At 49.0% G+C, this 25,897-nt stretch overlaps 1 protein-coding gene across 3 annotated transcripts in view; it reads right to left on the bottom strand.

The window, feature by feature from the left end:
- Positions 1-542: 542 nt before the first annotated feature.
- DPYSL3 (dihydropyrimidinase like 3) overlaps positions 543-25,897 on the bottom strand; it is a 122,922-nt gene continuing 97,567 nt past the window's right edge. For all 3 annotated transcript variants that reach the window (XM_045060656.1, XM_023256432.2, XM_023256443.2), the window contains exons 5-14: positions 24,756-24,817; positions 23,759-23,839; positions 19,888-19,956; positions 16,888-17,008; positions 12,858-13,014; positions 12,041-12,182; positions 9,704-9,874; positions 8,288-8,467; positions 5,451-5,613; positions 543-3,861 (exon numbers count right to left, since the gene is read on the bottom strand). In XM_045060656.1, the coding sequence (XP_044916591.1) occupies positions 3,773-3,861; positions 5,451-5,613; positions 8,288-8,467; positions 9,704-9,874; positions 12,041-12,182; positions 12,858-13,014; positions 16,888-17,008; positions 19,888-19,956; positions 23,759-23,839; positions 24,756-24,817 (1,235 nt within the window). In that variant the 3' untranslated portion in view covers positions 543-3,772. The remainder of the gene's footprint in view (positions 3,862-5,450; positions 5,614-8,287; positions 8,468-9,703; positions 9,875-12,040; positions 12,183-12,857; positions 13,015-16,887; positions 17,009-19,887; positions 19,957-23,758; positions 23,840-24,755; positions 24,818-25,897) is intronic.

Consider the following 25,897-nt stretch of genomic DNA (forward strand, 5'->3'; position numbering starts at 1 on the left):
ATTTTCAAAGACTGACAAGATTTCTCGTAGCCTTGAATTTGATGACAGGATCTTAAGTCTCTCAGAGGAGTACACTTAGTAAATGATCCTTTCCAACACTCCTTAGACAACCTGGAATCAGTATGGGACAGAATATGCTTTGGGAAATGCTTGGTTTGAATCTTCTCCAAGTCTAGGCTTTTAGGGAGAAGCAGAAATTCTTTATGGGGGTGACCAAAAAACAAATGAAAGAAACCCCTTCAGGATCTGTACTGGACTCAGCGAGACTTTATCTCAGATGGCGATGCCTTTTACATTAATGCCAACTTTGATGATCCACAGACAAAACTTTACTCTCCTAAGTTTCAATAACGGTCATCAAACGCTGCAGCCAAAACAAAAACTCAAATGCAACTGAAAACACAGAAACCCCCCACATTTTCTCAGGAAACCTCTTGTTTTCATCAGATCTGCCCGCCTCATTAACCATTTCCATTTACCGCGCAATTTTAATACTGCAAGTGAAATGGCCCGTCGCACACAGAAGAAAACTGGACGACATCTGTAATTTCATAGTTATTTTAATAACCAGGTGTACATTAACAGTCACTTGATGAACTTTTTCTTTAATCTCAGCTAAACTCAAAACACAGTTTTCTTCACGGTTCAAACCAAACAGCTCTTCACGTCCCAGAGCTGCCTCACAGCTACCACAGATCACGGGGAGATTTACGGTCTGTTCATTTTCACCAGACACAGAACTGAACACCCACACACCATTTTCCAAGGAGGGAACTTTTACAATGAATGCTGGCTGCCGAGGACAGCCCATGGGTATATCTGGGACTCAAGCTGGAGTTTTCTAGGGGAGAGAAGGCCTGGGAAGCTTGTGGCAAGAACCAAACTCAGGGCTCATCCACCCTAGTTGGGAAGGGCTTCTCAGGGTGAGCAGAAGTCCAGGATTAGGATTAAGGCCTTTGCAGCAAAGCATGACTCTCTGGGTGTAGGCATGAAGAAAAAGGCCAGAGGGTGACTGGTCTTTGAAGAAAACCCATTTTCGTGATGACAACAACACTGCCATTTTTAGAAGACATAGAAATAGAATACTTCTGCCGGGTTGGCTGATTTAACGATTCCACAAATACCTTCTCAACCACCCAAGATGGTGGCCCTCCCAGAACTCAGATGATGGCCACCTGGGTTGAGGAACAATGGGAGAAGGTTGGGGGAAGGCAGGCCATCTTTAGAGAGGGGCCAGGCTAAGAGAAGAGAGGGAAAAAGGAAAGCTTGGGTAGGAGAGGAAGGTCCAGCATGGCCTCCACTCTTGGATGAGATGGCGTGAACTCTGAGAGGGATGCAACTCACATCATGTTCTCTTCCTAAACCCTTTGTATACGGAGAGCTCTTTGATGTGTCTTATGGAACAGGACATAGGTGAACATAATTTTAACTAAAGTGACAAGGTTCAAGAAATCAAACTGATGCAAATAAAGGGAGTTTTCTTGAAGTTCTTAGGAATCTCTGTGCTTAGGAAGTTACTTATAGTAAGTGGAGAAAGAGAGGCTTCCCCAGATCATGTTGCCCATCATGAAGGCATCAGAGGTGGTTGTTTCCACAGCATAGAAAGCTTGTGTACAATGTGAAGTTCTGGTTGAATGCTTCATTCAGCAGTCCCAGGGCAGATGACCCATTTGGCCATGCAAGAGTTATTTTCATGGCATAGAGAGGTCAAGGAGGGAGGGGCTGGACTCTAAGTTAACAGTAGCTAACGGAACAGCTTAAGTAACAGTAACTGCTAACTTAACAGTATCAGATGGTACACAAGAGGAGCCCACTAGTTTGTCTTTTCCTCCATCTGGTGGTTGTGGCTGGTACTGCAACACCTCAGACCGCCCAGCCCACCCCTGCGGTATAATAGTGTACGTGCTTCAGATCTGACCATCTCCCTCTGCCCGCAAAACCATCATTCTGAGTTCTGCGAAAGGCCCCTAAATCTTTGAGTTCTAAAGGAAAGGGTACATGCTCCCCCTAAGTTTCCTTTAAAATAAAGGCACCATGAAAAAGCCTTAAAATAGCAAGATTCCTTGTTAGGAGGAGAAATGATCCTTTTCATGACTAGAACAATAATTGGCTTGCTGAGGGGGGGAACCTCTTCCTTGGATATATTTAGTCCTATGTCGTCCCCTTTTCTCTGGTCTTCAGCTTATTGAAACCTGCCGTCAGACATCACGGCCAGGTGTGTGAGGCCTGCTCTTGTTTCTTCAAAGCACCCGGTACACAGGGTTACGGGTTCTACGAGCTGAATCCCCCAAGCACAGAAGTCGGATCCCAGGGTGAATATACTTATTCTGCCTACGGGCCTCTTGGTTCCACAGCTACTCATCTGGCTCACAGAACTTGCTCCAAAATCGAATTTGCAGAAGCAGCAGGATGGGGAAAAACGCACACGGGGTTCCACGCATCACTCAAGACTGCGTGTCACTTCCACTCACCCTGGGAGACTTTAGACGGATACAAAAAGCTCCCCCGGAGGATGTGCTAAAGGAAGGGGAGACAGGTGGTTCAGACCTGAAAAGCAGACCCACAGTCCCAGGAAATGCTCCCCCAGCTCAAGAGACTCGCTTTCCCAAATGCTCCGGTGGCTCCCATCTCAAGCGAGATCACCTGTTCGTTGCAAAACTTCGAGAACACCTAAGTGCATATATTTGCAAATGAACAATCCTATTCAATCACAGATGTGCCTGGATCCCCAGACGGAAAGAAGCAGCCACTCACCGCCAGCAAAAGTAGCCCTTCCCGGGCCCCACCTCGGCTCGTCCTAACTTGGGACGCCGGATACACGTGGCTCTTCTGGGTTTCGCCAGCCAAGGGGAGAGGCGACCTCCAGCAGGTTTACAGGGAGGTGCGTGAGATTGGCTGCCCCCATCCGCCTCGGGGCCTATGTGCGCTCCCAGCTGTTGCCTTTTAACAGCACCAAAGAGGCCGGCAGGACGGAGGAGGAGAAGGGTGGTCTCCTGTCCCCTCTCTTCCTTCCCAGCCGGGCAAAGAGAATTGGAAAGCAACGCTGGGAAAGTGCTCCCCCCACCCCGCACACTGGCACGATCGAGCAGGTGAAAGTAATGCTTGGGTTTTGGTGTTTTTAATAAAAGTTTCAAAGGAATAAAATCTAGGAGGGGATGTGACAAAGGCTGGAACCTGAAGACTGCCTGCCTGCCTGCCTTCTCCGCAGACCCTGGGGACCGTGATGAAGGAACGGCTGCCCCAGGGTGGCCACCTTCTATGGAAATAAACGTGCTTCATCGACACAATACACAAGCCCCTTTATGCTCACCCTCCCGCCCCCCCACCTCCCCGGGACACACCCTCCCCCAGGCCCTCTGAGCCTTCCGCCTCGCTCTGGCCTCCCCCCACCCCCTCACCCCAAATAACCACGTCCCTTTTGTTGATTTTCCTGGCATCCCAGCTTCGTCTGTCCCCTTGTCATAAGATGCAGCACTACACACGCTCTCAACACTATATAGCAGACTCTTTTACCTTAGTAGCCTGATTGCATGCATGTAAATGGGGGGAGGCAGGGTCCAACAAATCAAGGCTATGCATAAACAGAAAACAAAAGCAATATTCGTAAAGCTAGGCAAGCGAGTGTAGCATTGGAGAAACATAAGGCTTGAGGCTTATTGATTCTTTAGATCACAACTGTTTGGATTCGCTTTCCTTCTTAAATATCGGTGTACCATTTTGGCTTCAAGAGAATCTCTTCTTGCTTCTGCCCCTCTCTGTGGGGAGGGGTCGCTTAACTCAGGGACGTGATGTTAGAACGGCCTCCAGGGGGCGCCACAATGCGCTTGCTGGCGGAGCGGACCCCCTCATCCACTTGGGTGCCTGCAGTGGGCAAGACATTCCCAGGAAGAGAAAAGGGAGAGAGAGCGGGGTGTGGACAAGAGAGAAACTGGATTAATTTTCAGAGTGTCAGCTGGCAAGTGCCTTCCTGGCCTCGTCTCCCAAGAAACTTCCATTCTAGTGTGTCAAGTATTCCAGACATTTCCTATCCACCGTCCCCCGGAATCCCGTCTCCACCAGGAAAAGCTAGGTTCTTATAGATACCGTCTCAGCATCATAAAAATGATACTTAAGAAAAGCATTCCTTAAGGTAGGAGAAATCACTGCTTACATCCGCTGCGACAAGGAATGTGTCCTTGGATCCTCAGATACCGGACTTTGTCCTCACCACTATCCTTTGAGGAAGCTACTGTTATTATCCCCATTTCACAGAGGCAGTGACTGAGGCTGTGAGAAGTGAGGCAAGTTGCCCAAGGTGTCACAGCTTGGCCTGGTGAGGGTCGGGGCCCCTGCAGCCTTGGCACAAAAGGAAACCCTGGTGTGCACGTACTCGTGTCCTTCACAGGGAAGCTGCCGAAATTGTAAGGATGACGTCAGCCAGGGAGCGATTCAAAATGGCAGCCACACTGGCAGCAAATATTGTGACAAACATAACCTTACCTGTGGCGACGTCACCTCCAAACTTTCAGCCCTTTCCTTTTGCCTCCCTCCCCTGTCTCTGTCTCCCCCTTGATTTTTTTTACCCTCTTTCTCCTGCTTCTGCCATTCCTTACTCCTCTTCCCCTCCCCGATACCTGTTTCCTCTTTACCTGTCCCTGTCCCTTCTCGTCTTGTTTCCCTCACACTTCGATTGTTCATCACAGACACGCAAATCTCCATTTATTTTTCTCCCCTCTTTAAGACTACTGGTTATGGAGCAAGTAGATAATTATTTTCTGCTAATATCCGTTCTTAAAGACTAGGTGAATGGTACGGCTACCCCAGGGTAAGTACTTAATCAACAGCATCTACTTCTAGCACTATCATCATTATGAGAAAGGGGAGAGGACAGGAAAAACGCCAGGTTAGGGGCACCTGAGCAGCTCAGGTGGTTAAGCGTCTGATATTGGCTCAAGTCATGATGTCACGGTTCATGAGTTCAAGTCCCACATCAGGGTTGCTGTTGTCAACGCAGAACCCACTTCAGACCCTCTGTCCCCCGCTCTGCCCCTCTCCCACTTTCACTCTCCCAAAAATAAATAAATAATTTTTTTTATAAATAAAATAAATAAATATGCCAGGTTAGAAGAATCTACTGCCATCTGAGCTTTAACCCCGGGCAAACAGACAGAACACCCCCATACACAGCTCCCACCGTCTCCTGTGGAAAATCACCCTCGATTCATAATGGAAAACATCTTGCCCCCACCCCACCAGGTGTGATGTCTAAGCAGACCCGGTCCTCATTTAAACCTGACCCTTGACCTCCCTGAGCCTTACGTTGCCTTCTCAGCAGGACTCTCTTGATTCGGCAAAGCTTCCTGCTTGCTCCAGGCACCCTCTCCCTACAAGTGTCCTGCCAGCTCGGAGGGGCTGCTCCTCCCTTGTCCCCTTCCTTCCTCCCTGCTCACCCTCCGGCACCATCCACTCACCCGACAGGCTGAATCCCGACTGGTGGAGGTTCCTCACGGGCGGGTTGGGCCGTGTGGGAGAGCCCCGGGTGGAGCCCACGGGCGTGCCCCCTTTGGGAGTGGTGGTCAGGTCAAACACTGGCCCGTCGTACATGCCCCTCGGGACGGCGTGCAGGTCTGCCATCTGCAGCAGAGAAAGCGCGTCACCCTTTATTCTGTCAGCATTTAAGGTCTGTGCCAGGTAGCGGAGATAAATGAGTGAATTAAGTGTGTAATGGGAGCCAGAAAATAAGAGAGTTATTTGAAGAAAAGAAGGAACATAAGAGGGGTGTGAGGACAGAGTGACGGTGCAACAGTCAGTGGAGACCTCTTGAAACAGGTAGGCTTTGCTTTTTTTAAAGTATTTTTTCATGTTTATTTATTTTTGAGAGACAAGAGAGAGGGAAAACCCAACAAGGAGAGGGGCAGAGAGAGAGGGAGACACAGACTCTGAAACAGGCTCCAGGCTCCGAGCCGTCAGCACAGAGCCCGAAGCGGGGCTCGAACCCACGAACTGTGAGATCATGATCTGAGCCGAGGTCAGACGGTTAACCGACTGAACCACCCAGATGCCCCAGGTTAGCCTCACTCTTAAGGAACAAAGGAGCCTGTTGTGTTGTGGGGCTGGGGTTGAGGGAAGGAGAAGGCTGCGAGGTGCAGAGGACCGGTGTGGAAGGCAGCGTTCCTAGCAGAGGAAGCAGGTGGGAGGAAAGGTTAGGGACGGAAGGACCACCTGCACACCAGAGCAGAGGGAGCAGGGAGGGCAGCAGTTTGGGACAAGGTCGTAAGTGCTGGTAGATGTGAGATCCCGTGGGAGCCCCCCCTACACACTCCTTAGCACAGAGCAGAGGTGCCAAACCTCAAAGTGAGTATCCTGTGGTCTGACCCACGGGCCTCTGGCTGTGGCTGTGAACCCGACCTGGAACTGAGCAGCCAGCCAGCAACACCAGCCGTGGGTGTGTGCTGTGCTAGGCCTGCTGCCAGGAGCTGGGGGGAAGGGTCACACAACACCTTTCCCCTCCCCCAGCCGGCTCACGGTCTATGGGACACACACCGCCTCCACCCATGTCCTCCCACTGGCTGCCAGAGGAGCCCAACAGTGAGGGGCGGGCTCTACCACAGAGCCTTCCCTGCCCAGTGTTCACAACCCCGGTGCAGGCACAGGGGCAAAGCTCTTCACGTTTGCAGGTGCTGGCGATTCGGGTGGGGCCGTCTCTATTTCCGTGTTCCCTGAAAAGCCTCCAGACCATCAACATTTCTTTGGGTGCAGAATCTAAGTCACATTAATGGGAATCAAGAGATGATGTACATGGGAGGTTGGGGTTCATTCTGTTCTCTATCAGGCCAAACCTGGCGTGTGGAATTTTACTCCATCCCACGTGACTTTAAACGATCGCTAATAAAGAGGTAAGAACGGTGGAGGGATTTAAAACGTGGTCATGAAGTAAACAGTGGAGGCTACAGGGATATTGAGACTACACGACAGAGGAGTCGGGAAACACACACATGCCCTAAAAGATGTGCACCTCGTTCTGTGCGCGTGCAGGGAGCGGAACAGAAGGAGCTGGTCGACTTTAGGGAGGGAGACTTCCGTCCGGCAGGAAGAAGCTGGTCCTCACAGACAGGGCTGGTAGCTGCCTCTGGTGGGGAGGCTGGAAGCCTCCCCTGGAAGATGGGTGACCAGTCGGCGGGATCACTGGGGGGTCTGGGAGAGGGATGGGGTGCTTGCATATGGAATTTCCGTGAGCCTCTCTCTAATGGCCACTGTGGTGTGTGCCCAAACTCCTGCCTCCAGCCCCCAACCTCAATATCATGACTCCTTCTGACCCATCCCATGTGCACGCATGACCGTGTGTCTTCTAACAGACAAGGTTGGAACCAGGGCTAAAATTCCACCCCATCCCAAGGCTGATTTAACCCTGCTCTGTGGAGCCCAAACCTTACTGGAAGGTGACCTTGTGATTGGTGTGGGGGTAGCAGGGGCTGAAAAAAAAACAGGGTTCTGGGCCTCACCCCTATATCAACTGGAGCTGATTGGTTTGTAAAGTGTAGGTAGGTAGGTAGGTAGGTAGATACATACAGAAGAAATAGGCGTCTGCATATCTGTTTTTCTATTTCTACCTGTCTATGAAACCAGGGACATCCACAATTTTTTATGTGAACCATACAACTAGATAAAAGAGTTACAAACATTTGGCCTCTAGAGCAACAATGGAAGAGATGGGACCGGGAGGGGTAGGTGTGGGCTGCTAATTCTCACTGTAAGCCTTAGTTATTTTCTAAAACTATATAACATTGGGGCTTCTGGTTGGCTCAGTCGGTTAAGTGTCCAACTCTTGGTTTTGGCTCAGGTCATGATCTCATGGTTCGTGGGATCAAGCCCCACATTGGGCTCTGGGCTGACAATACAGAACCTCCTTAGGACTCCCTTTCTCTCTCTGCCCCTCCTGTGCTTGTGCATGCATGCTCTCTCTCTCTCAAAATAAATAAACTTTTATAAAAAAAAAAAAACCTAAAGATATACATATAAACATTATTTTCAATTATTATAATTTCAAATTATTTTAATTAAAAGTACTATAAACGTGGAGGAAAGTCATTTGAAAAAAAGGTTTCTTGGGCCAAAAAAAGCTTTGGAAACCCTCAGTTTATAGTACCTTACATCTGTGCAGTTGTCCCTTGGGAAGAGGCCACTGCTGTGAATTTCCTTGGGAAGGTCTACAGCACACAGAGCCCTCCTCATCTCCTGGGTACCATCCCCGTGCCTGAATGGGGCAAAGCCCCTTCCCCCACCCCCAGGCTCCACCAGCTGTTCTCACCTTCCTCCGAGCTTTAATACGCTTGTAGACGTAGTCCGAGAACGGGCTGCAGGGGATGAAGCGGCCGGCCCCTTGGGTCACGTGCAGGTTGCCGTCTTCCAGCATGATCTTGCCCTGGCAGATGACCACCAGAGGAGCCCCACGCAGCTCCAGCCCTTCAAAGATGTTATACTCTGCAGCCTAGAGACGGGGGTGAGGGGCAAAGCCACGGTTGTGGGCACAGGATGGGGCGGAGAGGTACGTGGTTTTCCTGTGCTTGGGACCCTGCCTTTGGCATCACTATGGCGAAAGCACCAGGGAAGCCAGGAAAAGCTTACAACGCCATCTGTGAGCTCTTCATGGGCACAAGCCACCCGGGGGAGACAGTAGAGACTAGACTTGCCAGCATCGACAAGCATCAGTCTTTGCTAAGGCCCTCATGCAGAAGTACATTTTGTCACTGGCGGTGCTCAAAGAGAAGCTCGGGAACTCTCGGGGATGCTGTGTTTGGCACTCTTGTACGGGGTGGGTGAGTAGGTGGGCTGGACGACCCTTAGGTCTCCACTAGCCTGGAAATGAATAATGTGATGTGACTCAATGTCTAAACAAAGGCCATCCCCTCCCAAGATGGGATTTCTCTCTACTACCTTCATTTATTCAACAAGTGCAAGGCATTACCGTAAAGGGTTAAGGACATCGGCTTGGAGTCCAGTTGTGGGGTGTGCGTCCTAACTTCACCATTTACTTGCTGCATAAATTATTTAATTTCTCTGCACCTCCTTTTCCTTATCTATAAAACGGGGATGGTAACAGTGTCTACCTGTAGAAGACTATTACGGAGATTCTGGGAATTAAAAAAGCACGCTCCACTGCCTGAAATGTAAATGCTTTAAAAATACTAACTCATTTTACTAACAAGGATTAAGCCCTTTCCCTTAGGTACCGGGCTTTAATTATTACCTCCACGTGAAAGTCCTCATGAGGACGGTGTCAGTGCTGTTCAAGTTTTTCTCTGTTCTTTCTCCTTCTAGGTACGGGGATCGCTGCACTGCCTGCCCTCCTGGGGTGAGGGGAAGCCCAGGACTGGCTGTGGCCGGTGCGGCGTGAGAGGAAGTGATGGGTACCACTTGTCTAAGGAAAGCTTCCAAGCCAGTTCTCCAGGGACCGCGACCAGGTCGCCAGCCTCAGCCATCACGGACTCGGATATGGAGACGGTGCCTCCCTGTCTGAGTGACCGAGCTGGGAGGGGCCCTCTGCTGACTCAGCCGGGAGAAATAACCTGCTGAGGCGTTACATCCCTGAGAATTGGGAGGGTTGGTCACTGCGGCCCATCCTGGCCCAGTTGGCCGGGGGTACCCCACATCTACATGTCTCTCCCGACCGAGTTCCGTGCACACCTTCTCCGTTCTGCTCCTCTCCCGCCAGCGCGAGCCTTACCGACTGGTGGTTCTTGGCAGAGACGATCTTCACCGCATCTGGATCCCAGATCACCAGGTCGCTGTCAGAACCCACAGATATTCTTCCCTTGCGGGGATACAGGTTGAAGATCTTGGCGGCATTTGTGCTTGTCACAGCCACAAACTGGTTTTCGTCCATTTTCCCTGTGGCCTATTGGAATACCAAAAGAAGAAACGTCAGTGCAGGGCTTCTGAGCTCGGGGCAGGGTGATCACAGACGGGCCCCTGAGAAGATGAGCACAGAAGCCGACCCACAAGCCGAACAGCTGGCTGTGCCTTTCTGGCTGCCAGGCAAAACGGTTAGTTAACACATGGCTACAGGAGGAGGCAGTTAACTGCTCCTGAAGTGTGCGTTTTTTCCTGGATATGTGCATACAGTTACTTCTTTGCCTTCACATTCCAAAAAGAATTACAGGGGCACCTGGGTGGCTCAGTGGGTTAAGTGTCCAACTTCAGCTCAGGTCATGATCTCACGGTTTGTGAGTTCGAGCCCCACATCGGGCTCTGTGCTGACAGCTCAGAGCCTGGAACCTGCTTTGGATCCTGTGTCTCCCTCTCTCTGCCCCTCCCCAACTCACTCTCTGTCTCTCACTCTCTGTCGGTCTGTCTCTCTCTCTCAAAAATAAACATTATAAAAGCACAAATGCATTTAAAAGAAAAAGAATTATAAATTTCCCAGTAAAAAGTAATGTGGTTATGAGCCTATTTTTTATTTTTTTTTTAATTTTTTTTTCATCGTTTTTATTTATTTTTGGGACAGAGAGAGACAGAGCATGAATGGGGGAGGGGCAGAGAGAGAGGGAGACACAGAATCCGGAACAGACTCCAGGCTCCGAGCCATCAGCCCAGAGCCGGATGCGGGGCTCGAACTCACGGACCGCGAGATCGTGACCTGGCTGAAGTCGGATGCTTAACCGACTGCGCCACCCAGGCGCCCCATATGAGCCTATTTTTTAGATATGTGTTTGTATTTGCATGGTCATAGGATAAATACAGAAGAGCCTCACCCAAATGATAACCATGGTTAACCCTGGGTTCTGGAATTATTGACTGACTTTTGTTTTCTTTTGTATGTGTGCTTTTCTATGCTTTCCAAGTGCTCTTTAATAAGAGTGTATATGTGGGTAATTAAAATATTATATATATATATATACACATACATACACATATATATATTATTTTTAAGAATTCCACATAGACCAAGAGAACTGTGCATGTATGTTCATAAATACACGACCATGTTTTAAAAAATCAAAATCTAACTATGTGAGAGACAAAAATACTTATGCTTTTCCTCCTCACAAAACAAAAAAATTCTGGATACAGTAAAAAGAATTTAGTTTCAAATCTAGCTTTGAGCTTCCTAGGAGTGAAGACGAGGAGAGAAACTTGGTGGCTTACACTGGGTAGATGAATGAGGCATTAGTTTATATGCAATGCATGTAGCTCAGAAGTGAGTGGCTTTAGAGATTTAAAAATTTTTTTTAATGTTTTATTTATTTTTGAGACAGGGAGAGACAGAGCATGAACAGAGGAGGGTCAGAGAGAGGGAGACACAGAATCGGAAACAGGCTCCAGGCTCTGAGCGGTCAGCACAGAGCCCGACGCAGGGCTCGAACTCATGGACCGCGAGATCATGACTTGAGCCGAAGTCGGCCGCTTAACCGACTGTGCCACCCAGGTGCCCCTAGAGATTTTAAAATAAGAGAAGTGGGGCTCCTGGTTGGCTCAGCTGGTAGAGTATGTGACTCTTGATCTTGGGGTTGTGAGTTCAAGCCTCACAATGAGTACAGAGATTACTTAAAAATAAAATCTTAAAAAAAATGAAATAAAAGGAAAAGGAAGTGATCAACTTAATAATGAGTTAATTATTAATTTTACTAAAACCTTTGGTCCAGCCTTCATTTGCACAGCTCTTTTGTCAGGCTCTGTTATGTTATTAAGGAAAATAAAACCAGGCCAATGTCAAAAGACACTGGTGGGCAATCACTTGACAGCCTGGATAACCACACACTCAGTCAAGAGCATCCTTGATGAGCAAGTTGACTTGGGTCTCTTGGACACAGACCCCCTGCTTACCATTTCAAGGGGTTACATCAGATGAAGGATCTGCATGTTTGCTTCCTAGTTCCCAGTCTAGATAAGGAGATCTTGTCAAAATCTCAACATTCATCGCTCTAGAAGCAACATTCCTAAACCACCTGAGACACCTGGTTCCAGAAACATCTCAGCAGGCGTGAGCGTTCACCTAAAAAAGCAGCAACAGCAGGCGATGCTGATCTGGCCCTGGCCCCCATCCCATGATCTTGATCCTTACCACAGCCTTGTCCCAGATGACAGACATCCGCTCTTCCACACCATTGGTGCCCTCGGGGATGGCTGTGAAGTTGTCCTTCCCAATGGCTTTCTGGGCAGTGCTGAAGGTGCAGTGGGCACTCCCAGAGAGCTGCAGGTCTCCGCTGCAAAGGAAAAAAGCTCCATGTAAACCAGAGAGGTGGCTAGAGTCACCACGGGGGACAAGAGTCGAGTGTCCAATGTCAGCATTTGGAAGCCAAGACTTGAGTTTAAAATCCTTTCTGTACCTCTTACCAGCTGTGTGAGTGTAAGTGAGTTCTCTCCCTCCCTGGGGCTCAGACAGCCCATCTGGAAAACGAGGGGGTTAGATCATCTCTGTGTAACGAAATAAAAGGGACCCAAACAAATGATGCGACTGGTCCTGTATGTCCTCGGGGGGCACTAGCAAACGAGACTCCCTGTAATTTCGCTTAGGTGCTGTTCAAAGTAGGCAAACGGCCTGACCCTCAGTTGTTTAGCCTGTGAAGTGGAGACGACAGTCCCTCACTCATAGTTATCATAAGGAACCATGAGACTATGTGCATAGCCTCACACAGGGCTTGGCACATGATATGTGTAAACCGCTATTCCCATTATTAATATGGCTACGGTTGGTAATTTATAAAACACGACAGGGAAGAGCCCGCTGTCTGTGCTCAGGACTGCAGGGGAATTCTCCATGTGTTTTCCTCACTGCAGACCCCAGTCTAGGTGATGGATGGGCTGCTCCAGTCCTCATCCCTCCCCTAGCCCCATGATGTTTCTACGTGATACGTGCTGCTTGCCAATCCCACACCAACCTGGCCAGCAAGGAGTTGATGTAGTCGGGAGTGGTCGGGTCAGGGCTCAGAGGCGGGGATGTCACAAATGCAGCTGCCTTAGCCCAGTTCTTGCTCCAGTAATGGGTTCCATCTGTGCCAAGACTGGCAGTGATGGGCTCACCAAAGACCACGTTCCCTGCAAGGGTAGGAAACAGGCGGTGGGTTTGCATAACATATGTGCTGCTCCAGGCCTGGGTCAGGTAATCATAGCCCCTAGCCCTACTCGAGGCTGTGGCTCTGAAAACAGGTAGGCCTGGGTTCAAGTCCATGCACCCACCTTCTCTAAGCCTCTGCTTTTCTATCTGCTAAACATGAACAATTTTGCATTCCCTAGTTCACAAGAAGCCGTTGGTTATAAGACGCAGCTTTAATTCCCAAACCCTGAGGCAAATTAATATTTGAGGCAAAACAAAAAATGTATACTGATTACGAGATTCATCAACATTTCGGAAATATTAAAATGTGGACTAGATCAGTCTTGGAATGATGCATAAGACTATGTCTACCTCTCAGGCTTCTGAAAATGAAAGGATTTGACACATACAAAGTATCTGGCACACAGATACTCAGATGCTCAGTGAAAGTGATTTCCTTATGCTACTGATATTCCTTCCCATGGTAGGGTCCTAAAGCCCCCAACGTGCCTGCATCACTGGGAACTGCTAGATCATGCTTGTTGCAAGGAAATGCTTTGGTTCCACAAAGTCAAGTCCACTCCCTTGGATAACAGGCTCTCATGATCTTTCCATTGTGCCTCTTACTCCGTAACCTAAAGCAAGGAGTGATCTGCTCAAGGACACCCGATAAAACCTGGGACACATCAAAGATGGGGCTCGCTCCTTAGACTCTGTGTCTGGAATTTGGGGATTATTCGCCCAAAACAAGCAGCGGGGAGGAGGGATACTGGGAAATAAACTGATCTGAGCTGACCTTCTTAAAGAAGAAGGGATAGAGAGACAGAAGGTAAATGCTATCTCATAGAAGGTTGGTTAGTACCAAGTTTCTCTGTGCCAGAATCTTGGGCAAAAAATGGTCCAAAAAGCCCTGGACTTCACCAGCTTCAGTCCTCCATCTCCCACATTCAAGTTCCTCACAATGTCAAAGTTTAGGAAGGCTCTATAGCCAAAATTATAAGTAGGTCTTGCCTTCCTTCAACTCCAATCTATTTGTTTCAGTTCCCTGGAATTTTTTGTCAAAATAATTCTAAATATGCTTCTGGTGTCAGTACAAGAGTCAAGATTGATTTGTGATGCCTGCCATGGGCAAAAGAAGGAAGCAATGACAATGATTCATCTATGACAGCCCTGCTCTTTGGGATGGCTGGAAAAAGCAGCCACACAAGACTAATGAGAATTTTAAGGGCTCTCTAAAACTATTTACCCAACTAAAGCATACAGAACCACAAAGAAAGAAAGAAAGACAAAGTCAAGACAAGCCCTCAGGTACTATTAAGAGAAAAACAATCTTTAAAGTAGAAGAACTCTCCCTTTGGACTATCTTTAGATGGAAGAGTAGAATAAGAAAAATTGTAATTATAGTTGGGTTTGAACACGAGCTCTCCCGACTGGGAGATCCTGACACACTGTGCTTCAATAAGAAAAACGGGGATAATAATTTTTCAATCTGAAAAATGGGGATGATAAAGGCTATTTATTTCTCAGGGTTCTTTGACAATTCTACAGAATACTAAATCTGAAGTATTTATGTCAGTGCAGGGCATACGGCTGGTCCTCATTTAACTGTGGATTCCTAATATTAATTCTGAGCAACCATACAGAGCTACTTAAGAGAACACTGGTGACTGGGGGCACCTGGGTGGCTCACTCAGTTAAGCATCTGACTCTTGATTTCAGCTCAGGTCATGATCTCATGGTTCGTGAGTTCGAGCCCCCCATGGGGTTCTGGGATGACAGTGCGGACGAACCCTACTTGGGATTCTCTCTCTCTGCCCCTCCCCTGTTTGTGCTTTCTCTCTCTCTCTCTCTCACATAAATAAACTTAAAAAAAAAAAAAAAGGAGACGACTTGGTAACTGAATACACTGGGACTTGGGCTCAGGAGGGAAGAGTGAACCCCACTACACTCTCTTCCTGCTCTTGTACTCTCGACTCCTTCCCCGAGAAGAACAGGTCCTGGGACGTTTACTGGCTTCCACATCAGGAGTCAAGGTTTCAACATGGGAACAAGGCCACCCTGCTACCTGGGAGACACAGCTGTACAAGCTCTTTGTGCGAGACCACTATGAGCCAGAAGGCCAAGGGTGAGGAATCTTTCTCCATGCATTTAAAATAAGACCCAGCAGGTAGCTGAAACACCCTGTCCTCGAGACCCTCGGGCAATCCTGAGAATAGCTCTGAGGGAGGATGTAGCCAGGAGCCAAAGGCCTGAGAGAGGGAGTGTGGTAGAGAGAGGGAGTCTTGGAGAAATGGTAGAGGTGTTCCCCATGCATTTTGCTTTTTCTTCCTTTTTTTTTTTTTTTTTTTTTTTTTTTTTTGCCTTTCTCCAAGAATGGGTAAGGAAGATTGGGCTGCTTTCCTGGTTCTCGCCCAGTGACTCACACCCAGTGGAGCAACCACACCATGTCATGTTGAGACATTTAAAAGCAGGGGAAGAAAAACAGCAGGCTTACTGTGAGCAGGGTACGGCAGGAGATGCCCCAGAATGTGCTAGCAACAAAGACTGTCTAGACAAGTAGGAAGGATCCCCCCCCCACCCCGCCCCAGAAGAAAAGGGTGCCCTTTTCCGGAAAGGCAGACGACTGAACACTCAGCCGTCAGAGTCGGTGGGACTATTTTTAGCTACCCCAGCCACTTACGTGCAGAATTTGGTAGATGAGCCCCCCCAGACTGGCTCTCCATTACAGTGGTAATGATCATACACAGGGGCCTAGTAAATCTTCTCTCCCAACCAAACACAGGGCCCTACACCTGCAGGCTCTCAACCACACTCTGTTCTCAAGTGAGCCCATTAGAGTGTCACTGGAGACCAGAACAAAGGCATAAAAGAAAGCTCTGAAGTGACAGTAAACTTCTGCTTAGCACCAGATGAGCAACAACTGAAGCCCAAGTTAACAGCAATGGAGGAAAGCAGCCCAAGTCAGAAGGAGGTGGGGACAAAGCCCTGGGGCATGAAGGGCATAGAAGCCCTGGGGCATGAAGGGCCACTAGGTGTGCTTTAGAGGCCCATTCAGCCCCTTTCCCAAAATGACCTGTGCTAATCTGTATGGCTCAGGTGGTGGGACCCTGCCCCTGCACTCTGCCCTCAACCCTGGACAATCAATCACACCATCCCCAGAGCAGATACTGATTCAGGAACGGGCCGATGACCCAAGCCAAGGCAATCACAGTTCTCCTGGGCACTCTGGCTTGAGCTATTGGAAAAAATAGACTCTACTTCCTCATTATGCACCCCCTGTCAAGTGTGGAGGACAACAGGTGCCTCTTAACATTTATTCTTGTCACTGTTCACACTAAATAAAAAGCCAACAGAGAGGAAAGCAGAGGCAAGAGAGGAGGAACAGTGATAGAGCCCCAAATCACTGTTTAAACCCCTTGATCCAGCTATGCCTGAAACACTCCCAACCAATAATTTACTTTTGTTTGTTTAAGTCCATTTGAGTTGGATCTTTTACTTCTGCCCCCAGTATAATCTTGACTAGCATGTCCGTTTATAAAGCTCAGATAACATGAACTGACAATGAAGGATCAAAGGGAGGGAGAAAGATGCACCAAGTCTCAAAGAAGTGATTGAAGCTGTCCTATCTTGGACAAAGCACTCACCCTTCCTAAGCCTAGTTAACTCATCTGACAAGCAGGAGCAATGCCAGGGGCCTGCCATCCACCCGGGATGCCAAAAAGATCACCCAGGCTAACTCGGAGGAAGGGTTTCCCAGACAGCGCGGCAATGAGCAAAACAGGCACCGTTTGTACAGAACAGCAGGGGAGCTGGGGCGGAGGGGAGGTGGAGGGGAGCCACATGACTGGTTCCGAGCTCTTGGGAACACCAATCACCTTTTTTCCTGGCTTGGGAGATGATGTCAGCCGCACTCTTGCTCATGACCTTTGTGACGTAGAGTGGACAGTTGGTTTGGCTGGCGATGGTGATGGCACGGAACACAGCCTCAGCTTCCAGCTGCAAAAAGAAGTCCCAGGAGTCAAGACAAGCACGAGCCTCCCGGAGAGCCACTCCCCTGCCTCCACAAACTGAGCCGGTAGTGCGCCACAGTGCTTGAAAGCCTACAAGATCTGGAGTGAGAGTCCTTGGATCCAAAGCTGGGCCGATTCACTTGGCTTCTCAGAGCCTCGCCCTCACTTCCCTTGGATGGTTCTCTCTCTCCCTGTGATTATCCCAACGTCTGCCTGTGATGGAAGCCTTTGCTCCCCAGTCTTCCCAGGCAGATTCTCCGGCAAAACACAATCCCAACACCAATATGTCAGCATTAACCAGTAAAGGCAATTAGACATCAATCCTTTCCTGCGGCAACGGGTGGTCAGCGATGGCAATCCCACAAGGCATTTCTTACACTAGTAATTCCCAGGCTTCTCAGCAGAGACTTCTCTTATTATCTATTTCTTCCATCCCACCCGAAAGTAGAATCTATGTGTTCACATGTGCTAACCAACTCGGCTGAATTTTTTCAGGAAGAAATAATGAGTCTCCCCTTACTTTATCAACAAAGCAGGGTCTTTACAGCTCAGGCTCAAACGGCCTGGGTTGGAGTTCTGGTTCTGCCAGCTAGAAGCTGGGTGACCTGAGGTACGTTACACAACCTCCCCAAATCTCAGTTTCCAGTCTACCAAGGGGGAAGAGTGACAGGACCTGGCACACAGGGCTGTTGTGATTATGGGCTCATCCTTTAAGGCAACTGCCCCACTCCTGGTCCTCGCAGCCTGGCTACTGGTCTTACTGCCGATCACATCCCTACGGGGGTGAGAGAGCCTGTGTTGCTGCCCAAAGCCCAACTCAGTCCTATTCAGCCCGCAGCAGAGACACTAGTGTTCTCCCATTCAATCAGCAGCAGCTCCTTTTTGGATGGATATGACATTCTGGTTAGCCTATGCAGCCCATCACTTTTAAAAATACCAAAAATAGCTTGCAGATGCCCGGTGCTTGCATAATGTAAACCAGCCACTGCCCTTGGTGGGTGCGGCTCAGCCGACAGACTCTAAAACTTGGCAGGGCCCTGCTGGCGGCTCCCAAGCTGCCCTTTGTTCCAAAGGGATGAGCCCCTGGAGCCCCTGACCACAGGCGAATGTGGCCACCTCCCTGCATCGCCCAGACTTCTGGAGCAAACCTGGGGTTCAGCTCTCTGCACAACATCACTGGAGAAGGTGGCCGGGTGTGCTCTGCCTTGAAGAGGGGTAGGTCCCTCCTACGCCCATCCCACCCTCTTTACACCTGTGCTGACCACGCCACTCCCCACGCCCTCGGTCCTGGCACCCGTGATCCCGTGCCCTCGTGGCACAGCAGGTTTCCAGGACCTTGACAGCATGACTATCTTTGGAAGGTTACATCACCCTCCAGCTTCACCCAAAAGGGTTTCCAGGATTGTCCAGATCTGCGGCAGAGAGGCTTTTTACTAAAAAGGAGACGGGAACAGGAGTGGGGTGGGGGGGGAAGGGGGGGTTGGAAAAACAAACCAGGGAACAAAAATAGACTTTGCTCAGAAATCCCCTGGCTGCTGCTACAGGAATCAATCTTGCCAGCAAATTGCTACAATGACCAGCATTTAGGAAAAGTTTCACCAACAGTGCTGATCACCCTGGCCCTACTCACAGCATGTAAACAGCTTTCCAATCCTTCACATGGAAGCAGCCAGTAGCTTAACCTCTCTGAGCTTCAGTTTCTTCCACCAGCAACACTACCAACTGCCCAGAGCAGCAGCAAGGACAACTGAGGTAATCAGCACAGTTCTAGGTATAAGCTAGGGCTCCACAGAAAGGACCCATAATACATATTATGAAATAGGTATAAATTATTTTAACTGGGAAATGATATCATTAGACACAGAGGAGTTTCTGGGGTTCTGACAGTGCTCTGCTTCTCCAAGTGGGTGCTGGTTACACAAGTGTATTCGGCTTGTGAAAAACCCTTGTATCTTTATGATTGGGGCACTTTTCTGTATGTGTGTTACATTTTCATTTTATAAAGCCTCTAGAAGAGATGGGCAACAGGGATACACGGACGTCTGGTTCTGCCTCCTCTTACCTGCTGTAGAGTGTGGGGCTGGGGATAACAAAGCAAGAGCCAGGCTCCCTTCACCCACACAGAGCGCTCTCAACACACCCCAGGTGCCAACCCCAGGCTGGCCTCCCAAAGCCAATATGCTGTCAGCCACACGGGCAGCCACGTCCCCACTCTGTGTCCTGTGTCAGCAGCTGAAGCTGCCGACATCCCAAACACATGCAATCAGCCACTAGTGACCTTTTATTCACTCGTCAGGGGCTAAGAAGTCACTATTCATCACCCATCTTACATGTGGGAAACTCCCATTCCTGGACTTCATCACACAAAGCGACAGACATAATGTCTGTGAGACGCCCACTCCCCCTACTATCCATATCGCTAATATTTTATTTTGCAGGACTCAGAATATAACATGGACATGTCTTTAAGATTCACACTGATTAAGAAAGGATTTGGGGATTTACCTCTCCAGCTGAATAACTGTGGAGTACACTCCAACCCGTGTTATCTTTAGAGAGATTAGGGATCAGAAGTAAACATTTCCCTTACATTTCTTTTCTCAGAGTCCCCTGAGTTGGGTCAGTCAGAAGCAGTCTTTGGAAAAAAGGTTCTGGGATTGCTATCTGGTATTCACAGAGACTCTCACCTTCCAGCAATACTTGCTCATATACACCGTGTGCACATGTGCCTAGGAAAGGCGGGCTGAACACAAACCCTCAAATGAGCAGCGGCCATAAGGTATTGCAGTAAGAGGAGTCTTCCAGAAGATGCTGGAAAGCAGAGCACCTGCCCCTCCTCCATCCCCCAGCCCCCGTGCAACTCACCTCCTCTGGTCTGCTCAGCACATGGCCTTCCGGACCAGTTATCCCCATTTCCAACATCCGGGTTTGCTCCTACAATGAGATAAGAACACAGACCAGTTTTGAGATAAGCTCCACTGAGGTCTAGAAAAGCTGTGCTGGTGTAATTTAATCTGAAGAAGTGTTCAAGGGAACAAAAAGAATAAAATGCGTATGTTGAATACATTTGTTAATGCTCTATCTGGAATTGCGAAATAGGGTCAAGTCTTAAATAAGAGGAGAAAAAAATCATTTAAGGGTGGCTTTTTTAAATTAAAAGGATGGCAGTCTGTTAGAGGATCATTTTTTTTTTTTTTTTCTACATGACACATCAAAAGTCACACCAGCTCACTTACTGCTGACAGTTTCATGCTGTGTCTCCCAAGGTCTGGTACACCTACCACCTACATCAGAATCCCCTGGGTTGCCTTTCCTGGCTGAGCAGCTCTGTGGTCCTCTCCAAGTCAAAATACAGAGGCTAAATTCTAGGAATCTGCACTGTAACAAAGCCCCGAGGCTATTTTGTCGTTTGAATTTATGGCTGAAGTAAATGGACTCAGAATTAAACAAGACAAAATAATGCCTCCAAACAGCATTAACTGAGTTACTCTTTGGGTCAGATTCTATTTAATTAGGTTGTTTTGTGGCAGAACTGCCCACCCCTCACAGCTAATGGCTAAATCCTTCAGACTTCTGGCCAGCTTTCTGGAAGAAGCAGGTGGCTGGGCAGTGAGCACACACGTGGGCTAATTGGAACTGGCAGAAATCCTAAGCCTCCATATCTGCAGTTTGGCTGGCCTTTGCTCCCAAAATGCTAAGGCCAAATCCGATGAAACCCTGCCCTGGCAGGGAAGGAGAGGGAGGACGGAGAGTGAAGGGAACGAAACCTCGTTTCACTTCGAAACTATGAGATGTTTAGAAGGGAAGGGATTCCTTCTTTCTGGAAAAGAAAATCTAGTTTTTCTTGGTTTTGTTTTGTTTTGTTGTTTTGTTTTGTTTTGCTTTGAGTAATATAAATTTTGCTTAAGGTGTAGGAAGAAAGACACATATCGTATATTCCAAGCTGCTGTGAGCAGTGAAATGCTCACAGTGTCCAGCTATGCAGGATTAGAACAAAGGCCAGAGGCCGATTATTACAGCCAAGTTCACTTTTCATTCTTACTGTTCCATTTATGGAGCCTTAGACTGAATACGATTTCTTCTGAACGCTGGTGAGTTTCCACCCTGCTTTGCCTCCTCAAGTCACACAAAGGTCGAGGTGTCCAACCAAAGCTTCTCCTGTCTCATAGGACACTCATGTTCAAGAGGGCTGGGATGGCGCACGGGAGGAAGCTTGCTCCAGAGGTGGTTTCCAAGCACATTCAAATCATCAAGGGAACTTTTTCAAATTATGCTTGCCTGAAGTTTACTACTGACCTCCTAAATCAGAATCTCTGGAAGTTGGAGAATCTCAGGAATCCCTAAGCTCCACAGGTGATTTCAATGCACTGCTCATGCTGGGAAGTCCATTCTTTTTTTTTTTTTTTAACATTTATTTATTTTTTGAGAGAGAGACAGAGTGCAAGGAGAGAAGGGACAGAGAGAGAGGGAGTCCCGGAATCCAAAGTAGGCTCCAGGCTCTGAGCTGTCAGCACAGAGCCTGACGTGGGGTTCGAACTGATGAACCTAAGCCGAAGTTGGAGGCTTAACCGACTGAGCCACCCAGGTGTCCCTGAGAAGTCCCATTCTTAAAGGCCATGGTGTTCCTAGAGCTGGGAGGTCAGGAAGGGCATGCAAAGACCCAGTGAAGTCAGCTTGCCTGGGTGCAGGAGCAGTGGGCTCCTTGGGGCACTGATCATTGCTGTAATCACATCACAGTTTGGGGGGCAGGATACGATTTTGGTTTACTCCATGAGGAAAGGGACCCTGTCATTTTCATCTTCCCTCCCCAAGGCTTGGCACATAGTAGGTGCTCAATAAATACCGTCAGATGATGAGCTCAAGATGCTGTGCTCTCAGAATGCCCTGCCAGCCTGAAACTGTTGAAAATGTCCATCGTGGGTATCCTTGAGAGAGATTTCTTCTCGCTCTTTGGTGATATTTGCCTAAACTCTGAGTACAGCAGCTGCCTTCATTTAGACAACATGATAAAATCTTTAGGCTCCACCTCCATGTAATCAACACACACAAGAAACTCATCCAAGTGGAAAAACGCCCTTATTCTTTCCCTGACTGAGAACAGATCTTTCACAAGGTAGGGGAGAGTGGGGGCGGGGGGAACCAGAAATATATCTGTGCTGTGGAGCCACAAGAGGAAGCTGGACAAGGGGCTTAGCAATGGCAACCTGTCTGCCTCCACAGGGCTTAGAAGGAAGTAGCAGGGAGTTTGGTTTCTAGGGCATCTGGAGGGAGGGCTGGGGCCTCTGGCTGCTGCACTAAAAACGTGGAGAAAGAGGAGGAGTAACAGCCCTAACACGACCAGGATGCCTCCCACAGGCACTGGACCCTCTTTGGAAAATGATTTCATTATCTCTGGGTGTGTGGGGGACGTGGGAGAAGGCTGTCAGGGACCTGACTAATTAATCTCCTTGGTCAGCAAGAGGAAACGACACATTCAGCTCACCTCCTCCGCTGGTGAGACAACATCCAGCGTCTGCAATGGTAACAGCTGGAGCCCGGCTCTGTGGGGACGCTGCCTCGCGGAGGCCCTGCAGCCGGACTGGGGGAGCAAAGGGCCCAGGACACACCAACTCTGGGGGAGGATGCCCACTGAGCCACCCTTTGAGCTAAGATTTTCTTCCAGTTACTGGCTGTGATACCTGGGCCCGTGACTTGATCCTCTGAGCCCAATATGCTCATCTACAAAACCAGGCAGATAGCAGCCATCTTTCAAGGGTGCAGGGCAGATCAAGTGAAAATGTGCTAGAGCACTTCCCAGTGCCTACTGTAGTCAGTGTTCGCCAGAGGGTACCTGCTGCTGGAGGCCAGTGGGGCTGAGATAAGAGCTGGCCCCACACTGTTCCCACACCCCTGCTGACCACATTCACCAACTCTTGGGCAACTCTAAAGAATGCGTCTTTGGGGGCTCACCTCAGTAGCCTCGTGCCTGGCACAAAATGCACAGGAAATACTCTTTGAAAGAATGAGTAATGGATTTTTCTGTGAAGGTTATTAAATGGACCGAGAGAGCTCCCACTCTTCTGGCTGCTTCCTCCTAGTGGGGGCCAATCTTGAATGCTTCTGACATCAACAAAACCCTGGCTAAGAGACATCTGTGCATCCAGCCCATTAAGCGACCCAGGAGATGGAGAGAGTGCTTTCTGCTTCCTCACAAACGATCACTTTGGGCCTCGGGGCCTCACTTTCCTCACTCCTGCGTCGGGTTTCTCAGTCCAACTTCTAGGAAACCAGGGGGGCATCTGATCCCCACAGACCTACGTTCTTTATTATCTAAAGCCATGAGTTCCGCAGTCCTGGATGAGATTTCTGAGACGTGCTGCCTTACGGTTTTTCTCTGGGGCAGAGAATGTCACATAGCTTGGACTCACTTCGAAAAGAGAATCAGCCATGCTCTCCCACTTAAATGGTCCAATTTGAAAACCTCGCCCGCGATGCCTTCTCTGATTCCCCAGTATGGCCAGACGGCTCCCTGTTTTAGAGCGGCCTCCCCTTTCTCCCTCAACTTGTCTTCATTCCACCTTTTTCCCTCCTCCTAGATTGGGAGGTTGTTGGGGCAGGTTCTGTTTTTAGCACAGCGTTTATGAGCGTGCCTTGCACACATTAAGAGCTCAAGCAATACTGAAGGAATGAGGAGAGAGATGGGCTGAAGACCAGAGCTCGTGCAGACAGCGTGCTCCGGGGAGCTGCACAACATCACCTGGGCAATGATATCCCCGTTCTCAGCATGAACTTGCGCAATGGCTCCCAGCTCTCCCAGACAGGTGAAGATCTCGTACAGCTGCAAGAGAAAGGACTCGTTGTCACCTTCACAAGGCACGGATGCTTCCAGCAACTTCACACAAGGGTCACTCACTAGAGCCATAAATAAACCAAATGAGGAGAACCAGAGGAAACCAGCGATTAGAGCGAGAAATACAGACTAAAATATGCATGACCAAAGAGTGCGAGTCCAAAGGAACTCTAGGAAACCGTCTATACAAAGAACGTGTCATGTCTCCTCGGCAGACAGGGCGAACGTGTAACAAAGTGCTGTCGAGACTTTAACTCTGCCTCCAGCACACGTTTTTGATGGTATAATTTCCCATTTTGCTGAGATAGACCTTCACTATTCTTCTCCACAAGTGCTCCCGAAAGCTGCTACAGCCTGGCCAGGAGTTAAAGCGAAAGCTGAAACCCCTATTTCTTAACCCATCAAGGCAGACCTCCCTTCACCTCCCAACCAGGAGGCATGGGAACTAACTTCTTGCATTTCCTCTGAAAACGTGAGATTCGTCTAAAACCAACACAGGCCACGAGAATGCCTTCGGGAGAGTCACGGGCAAGCTATTACCCCAAACAGCAGAAACCCCTCCTTAACCCCGCCTGTGTCTTGCAGGATATAGCTCACACTTGTGCTGAGCTCCTGAGGGGCTTAGGGCTTGTTTGGCAGACACAGATTTTGGCATACCCTTCCTCCCCTCCTTTGGAGAAAGCTGCTGCCAGTGGAAATTCTAGCTCCTGGTCTGCCCTGCCATGGGCACCCTGCCTGTTACCTTATTTATTCGCAGTGCCATGGACTGCGAGGGCTCTAAGAAGCACTCTGGCCCAGCAGTCTCCCACAGCGACCACAGTGACTAATGCTCAAAGAGCCAAGGTCATAGCAACAATAGGAAACCCATCCAGATACCCCAAACCACACAGCAATGGCTTGTTACCTCTGTGTTGGACACTTGATACAAATCCTTATAGGCCATGTAAACCATGAAGGAGTTAACCCCTGCAAGAGAGGGAAGGGAGGGAGAACAGGAGGAAGACAACATTAGCCCAAGCACTCTCTATCCTTTGCTCTCATCGCCCATGGGGCCCGACCGAGTGCATTATGGGCACCTGTCCAATATAAAGCAGATGCTTCCCATTCTCCATTCTCCCCGCACCTAGAAAAACAACAATGCCTACGTGGGGTCACAGCAGAACAGGCTCTTCTGTGCCTCTTTCTTGCCTTGCCCCCTAACCCCCATTCCCCTCCCCAGAGGGTCAGCAAGCTTTGCTGCTGCTCGAGGCAGTATTTTTTCATTGAGAATCACTGTAGCACACGAGTCAGGCTCACACACTGCGGCTGCACCACATTCTAGCTCAGCGAGCTGGGAATACCTCACCTCTTCGTTTCCTCACCTGTAAAATGGAAAATTTACAATAGCCTGCTTCATAAGGCAGCTGGAAACGTTAAATGAGCCAACACATACCGAACTCTTAGCACCAGACCTGGCACATACTTGAGCTTCATTAATGGAGCTCCTGGGATTGGGTTTATTTCACTGCTTAATGAATGCCTGCTCTACACGAAGCCTTGCCGGCTATTGCCTCTAAGACAGCGACCATGGCCTCGGGAAACTACAGAGCTGATGGGCAGAGGTCAAGGTCCACCTTCTGCTTAAATATCCAAGTTGTAAGCATTGCTAGGAAAGAGCTATTTAATTTTTCACCCCAAAGTAAACCATTAATATAGTAATTTATATAAGTAGGTGGGGCTAGGGAACAGAGAATCATTTTGAGGAAAGGAGGATAATTTTGGTCTCCAACCATTAGGGCCATCTCAGCCCACATTGTTCCAGGCCAAAAGTGGGTTGTAATTTGAGAACTTCCCGACCCAGAGTGGTTCAGCTCAGGGCAGCTTTTCCCAACACTACCCTTCCCATAAGCCTCTTTGTCATCCGCGGAATGATCCGGGCCCTTTGGCAGAGAAGTGGGTGTTAAGGCCGTTCCATTTTCTACCCTACTGGAGATGTCCAGAGTGAGAGGCATCACAAGAAAGAAGGGGGTTACTTCCACATCCTGTATCAGGAAGGTCTGAGCAGAG

This window comes from Felis catus, chromosome A1, assembly GCF_018350175.1.
Source record: "Felis catus isolate Fca126 chromosome A1, F.catus_Fca126_mat1.0, whole genome shotgun sequence".
Classification (NCBI taxonomy): domain Eukaryota; kingdom Metazoa; phylum Chordata; class Mammalia; order Carnivora; family Felidae; genus Felis; species Felis catus.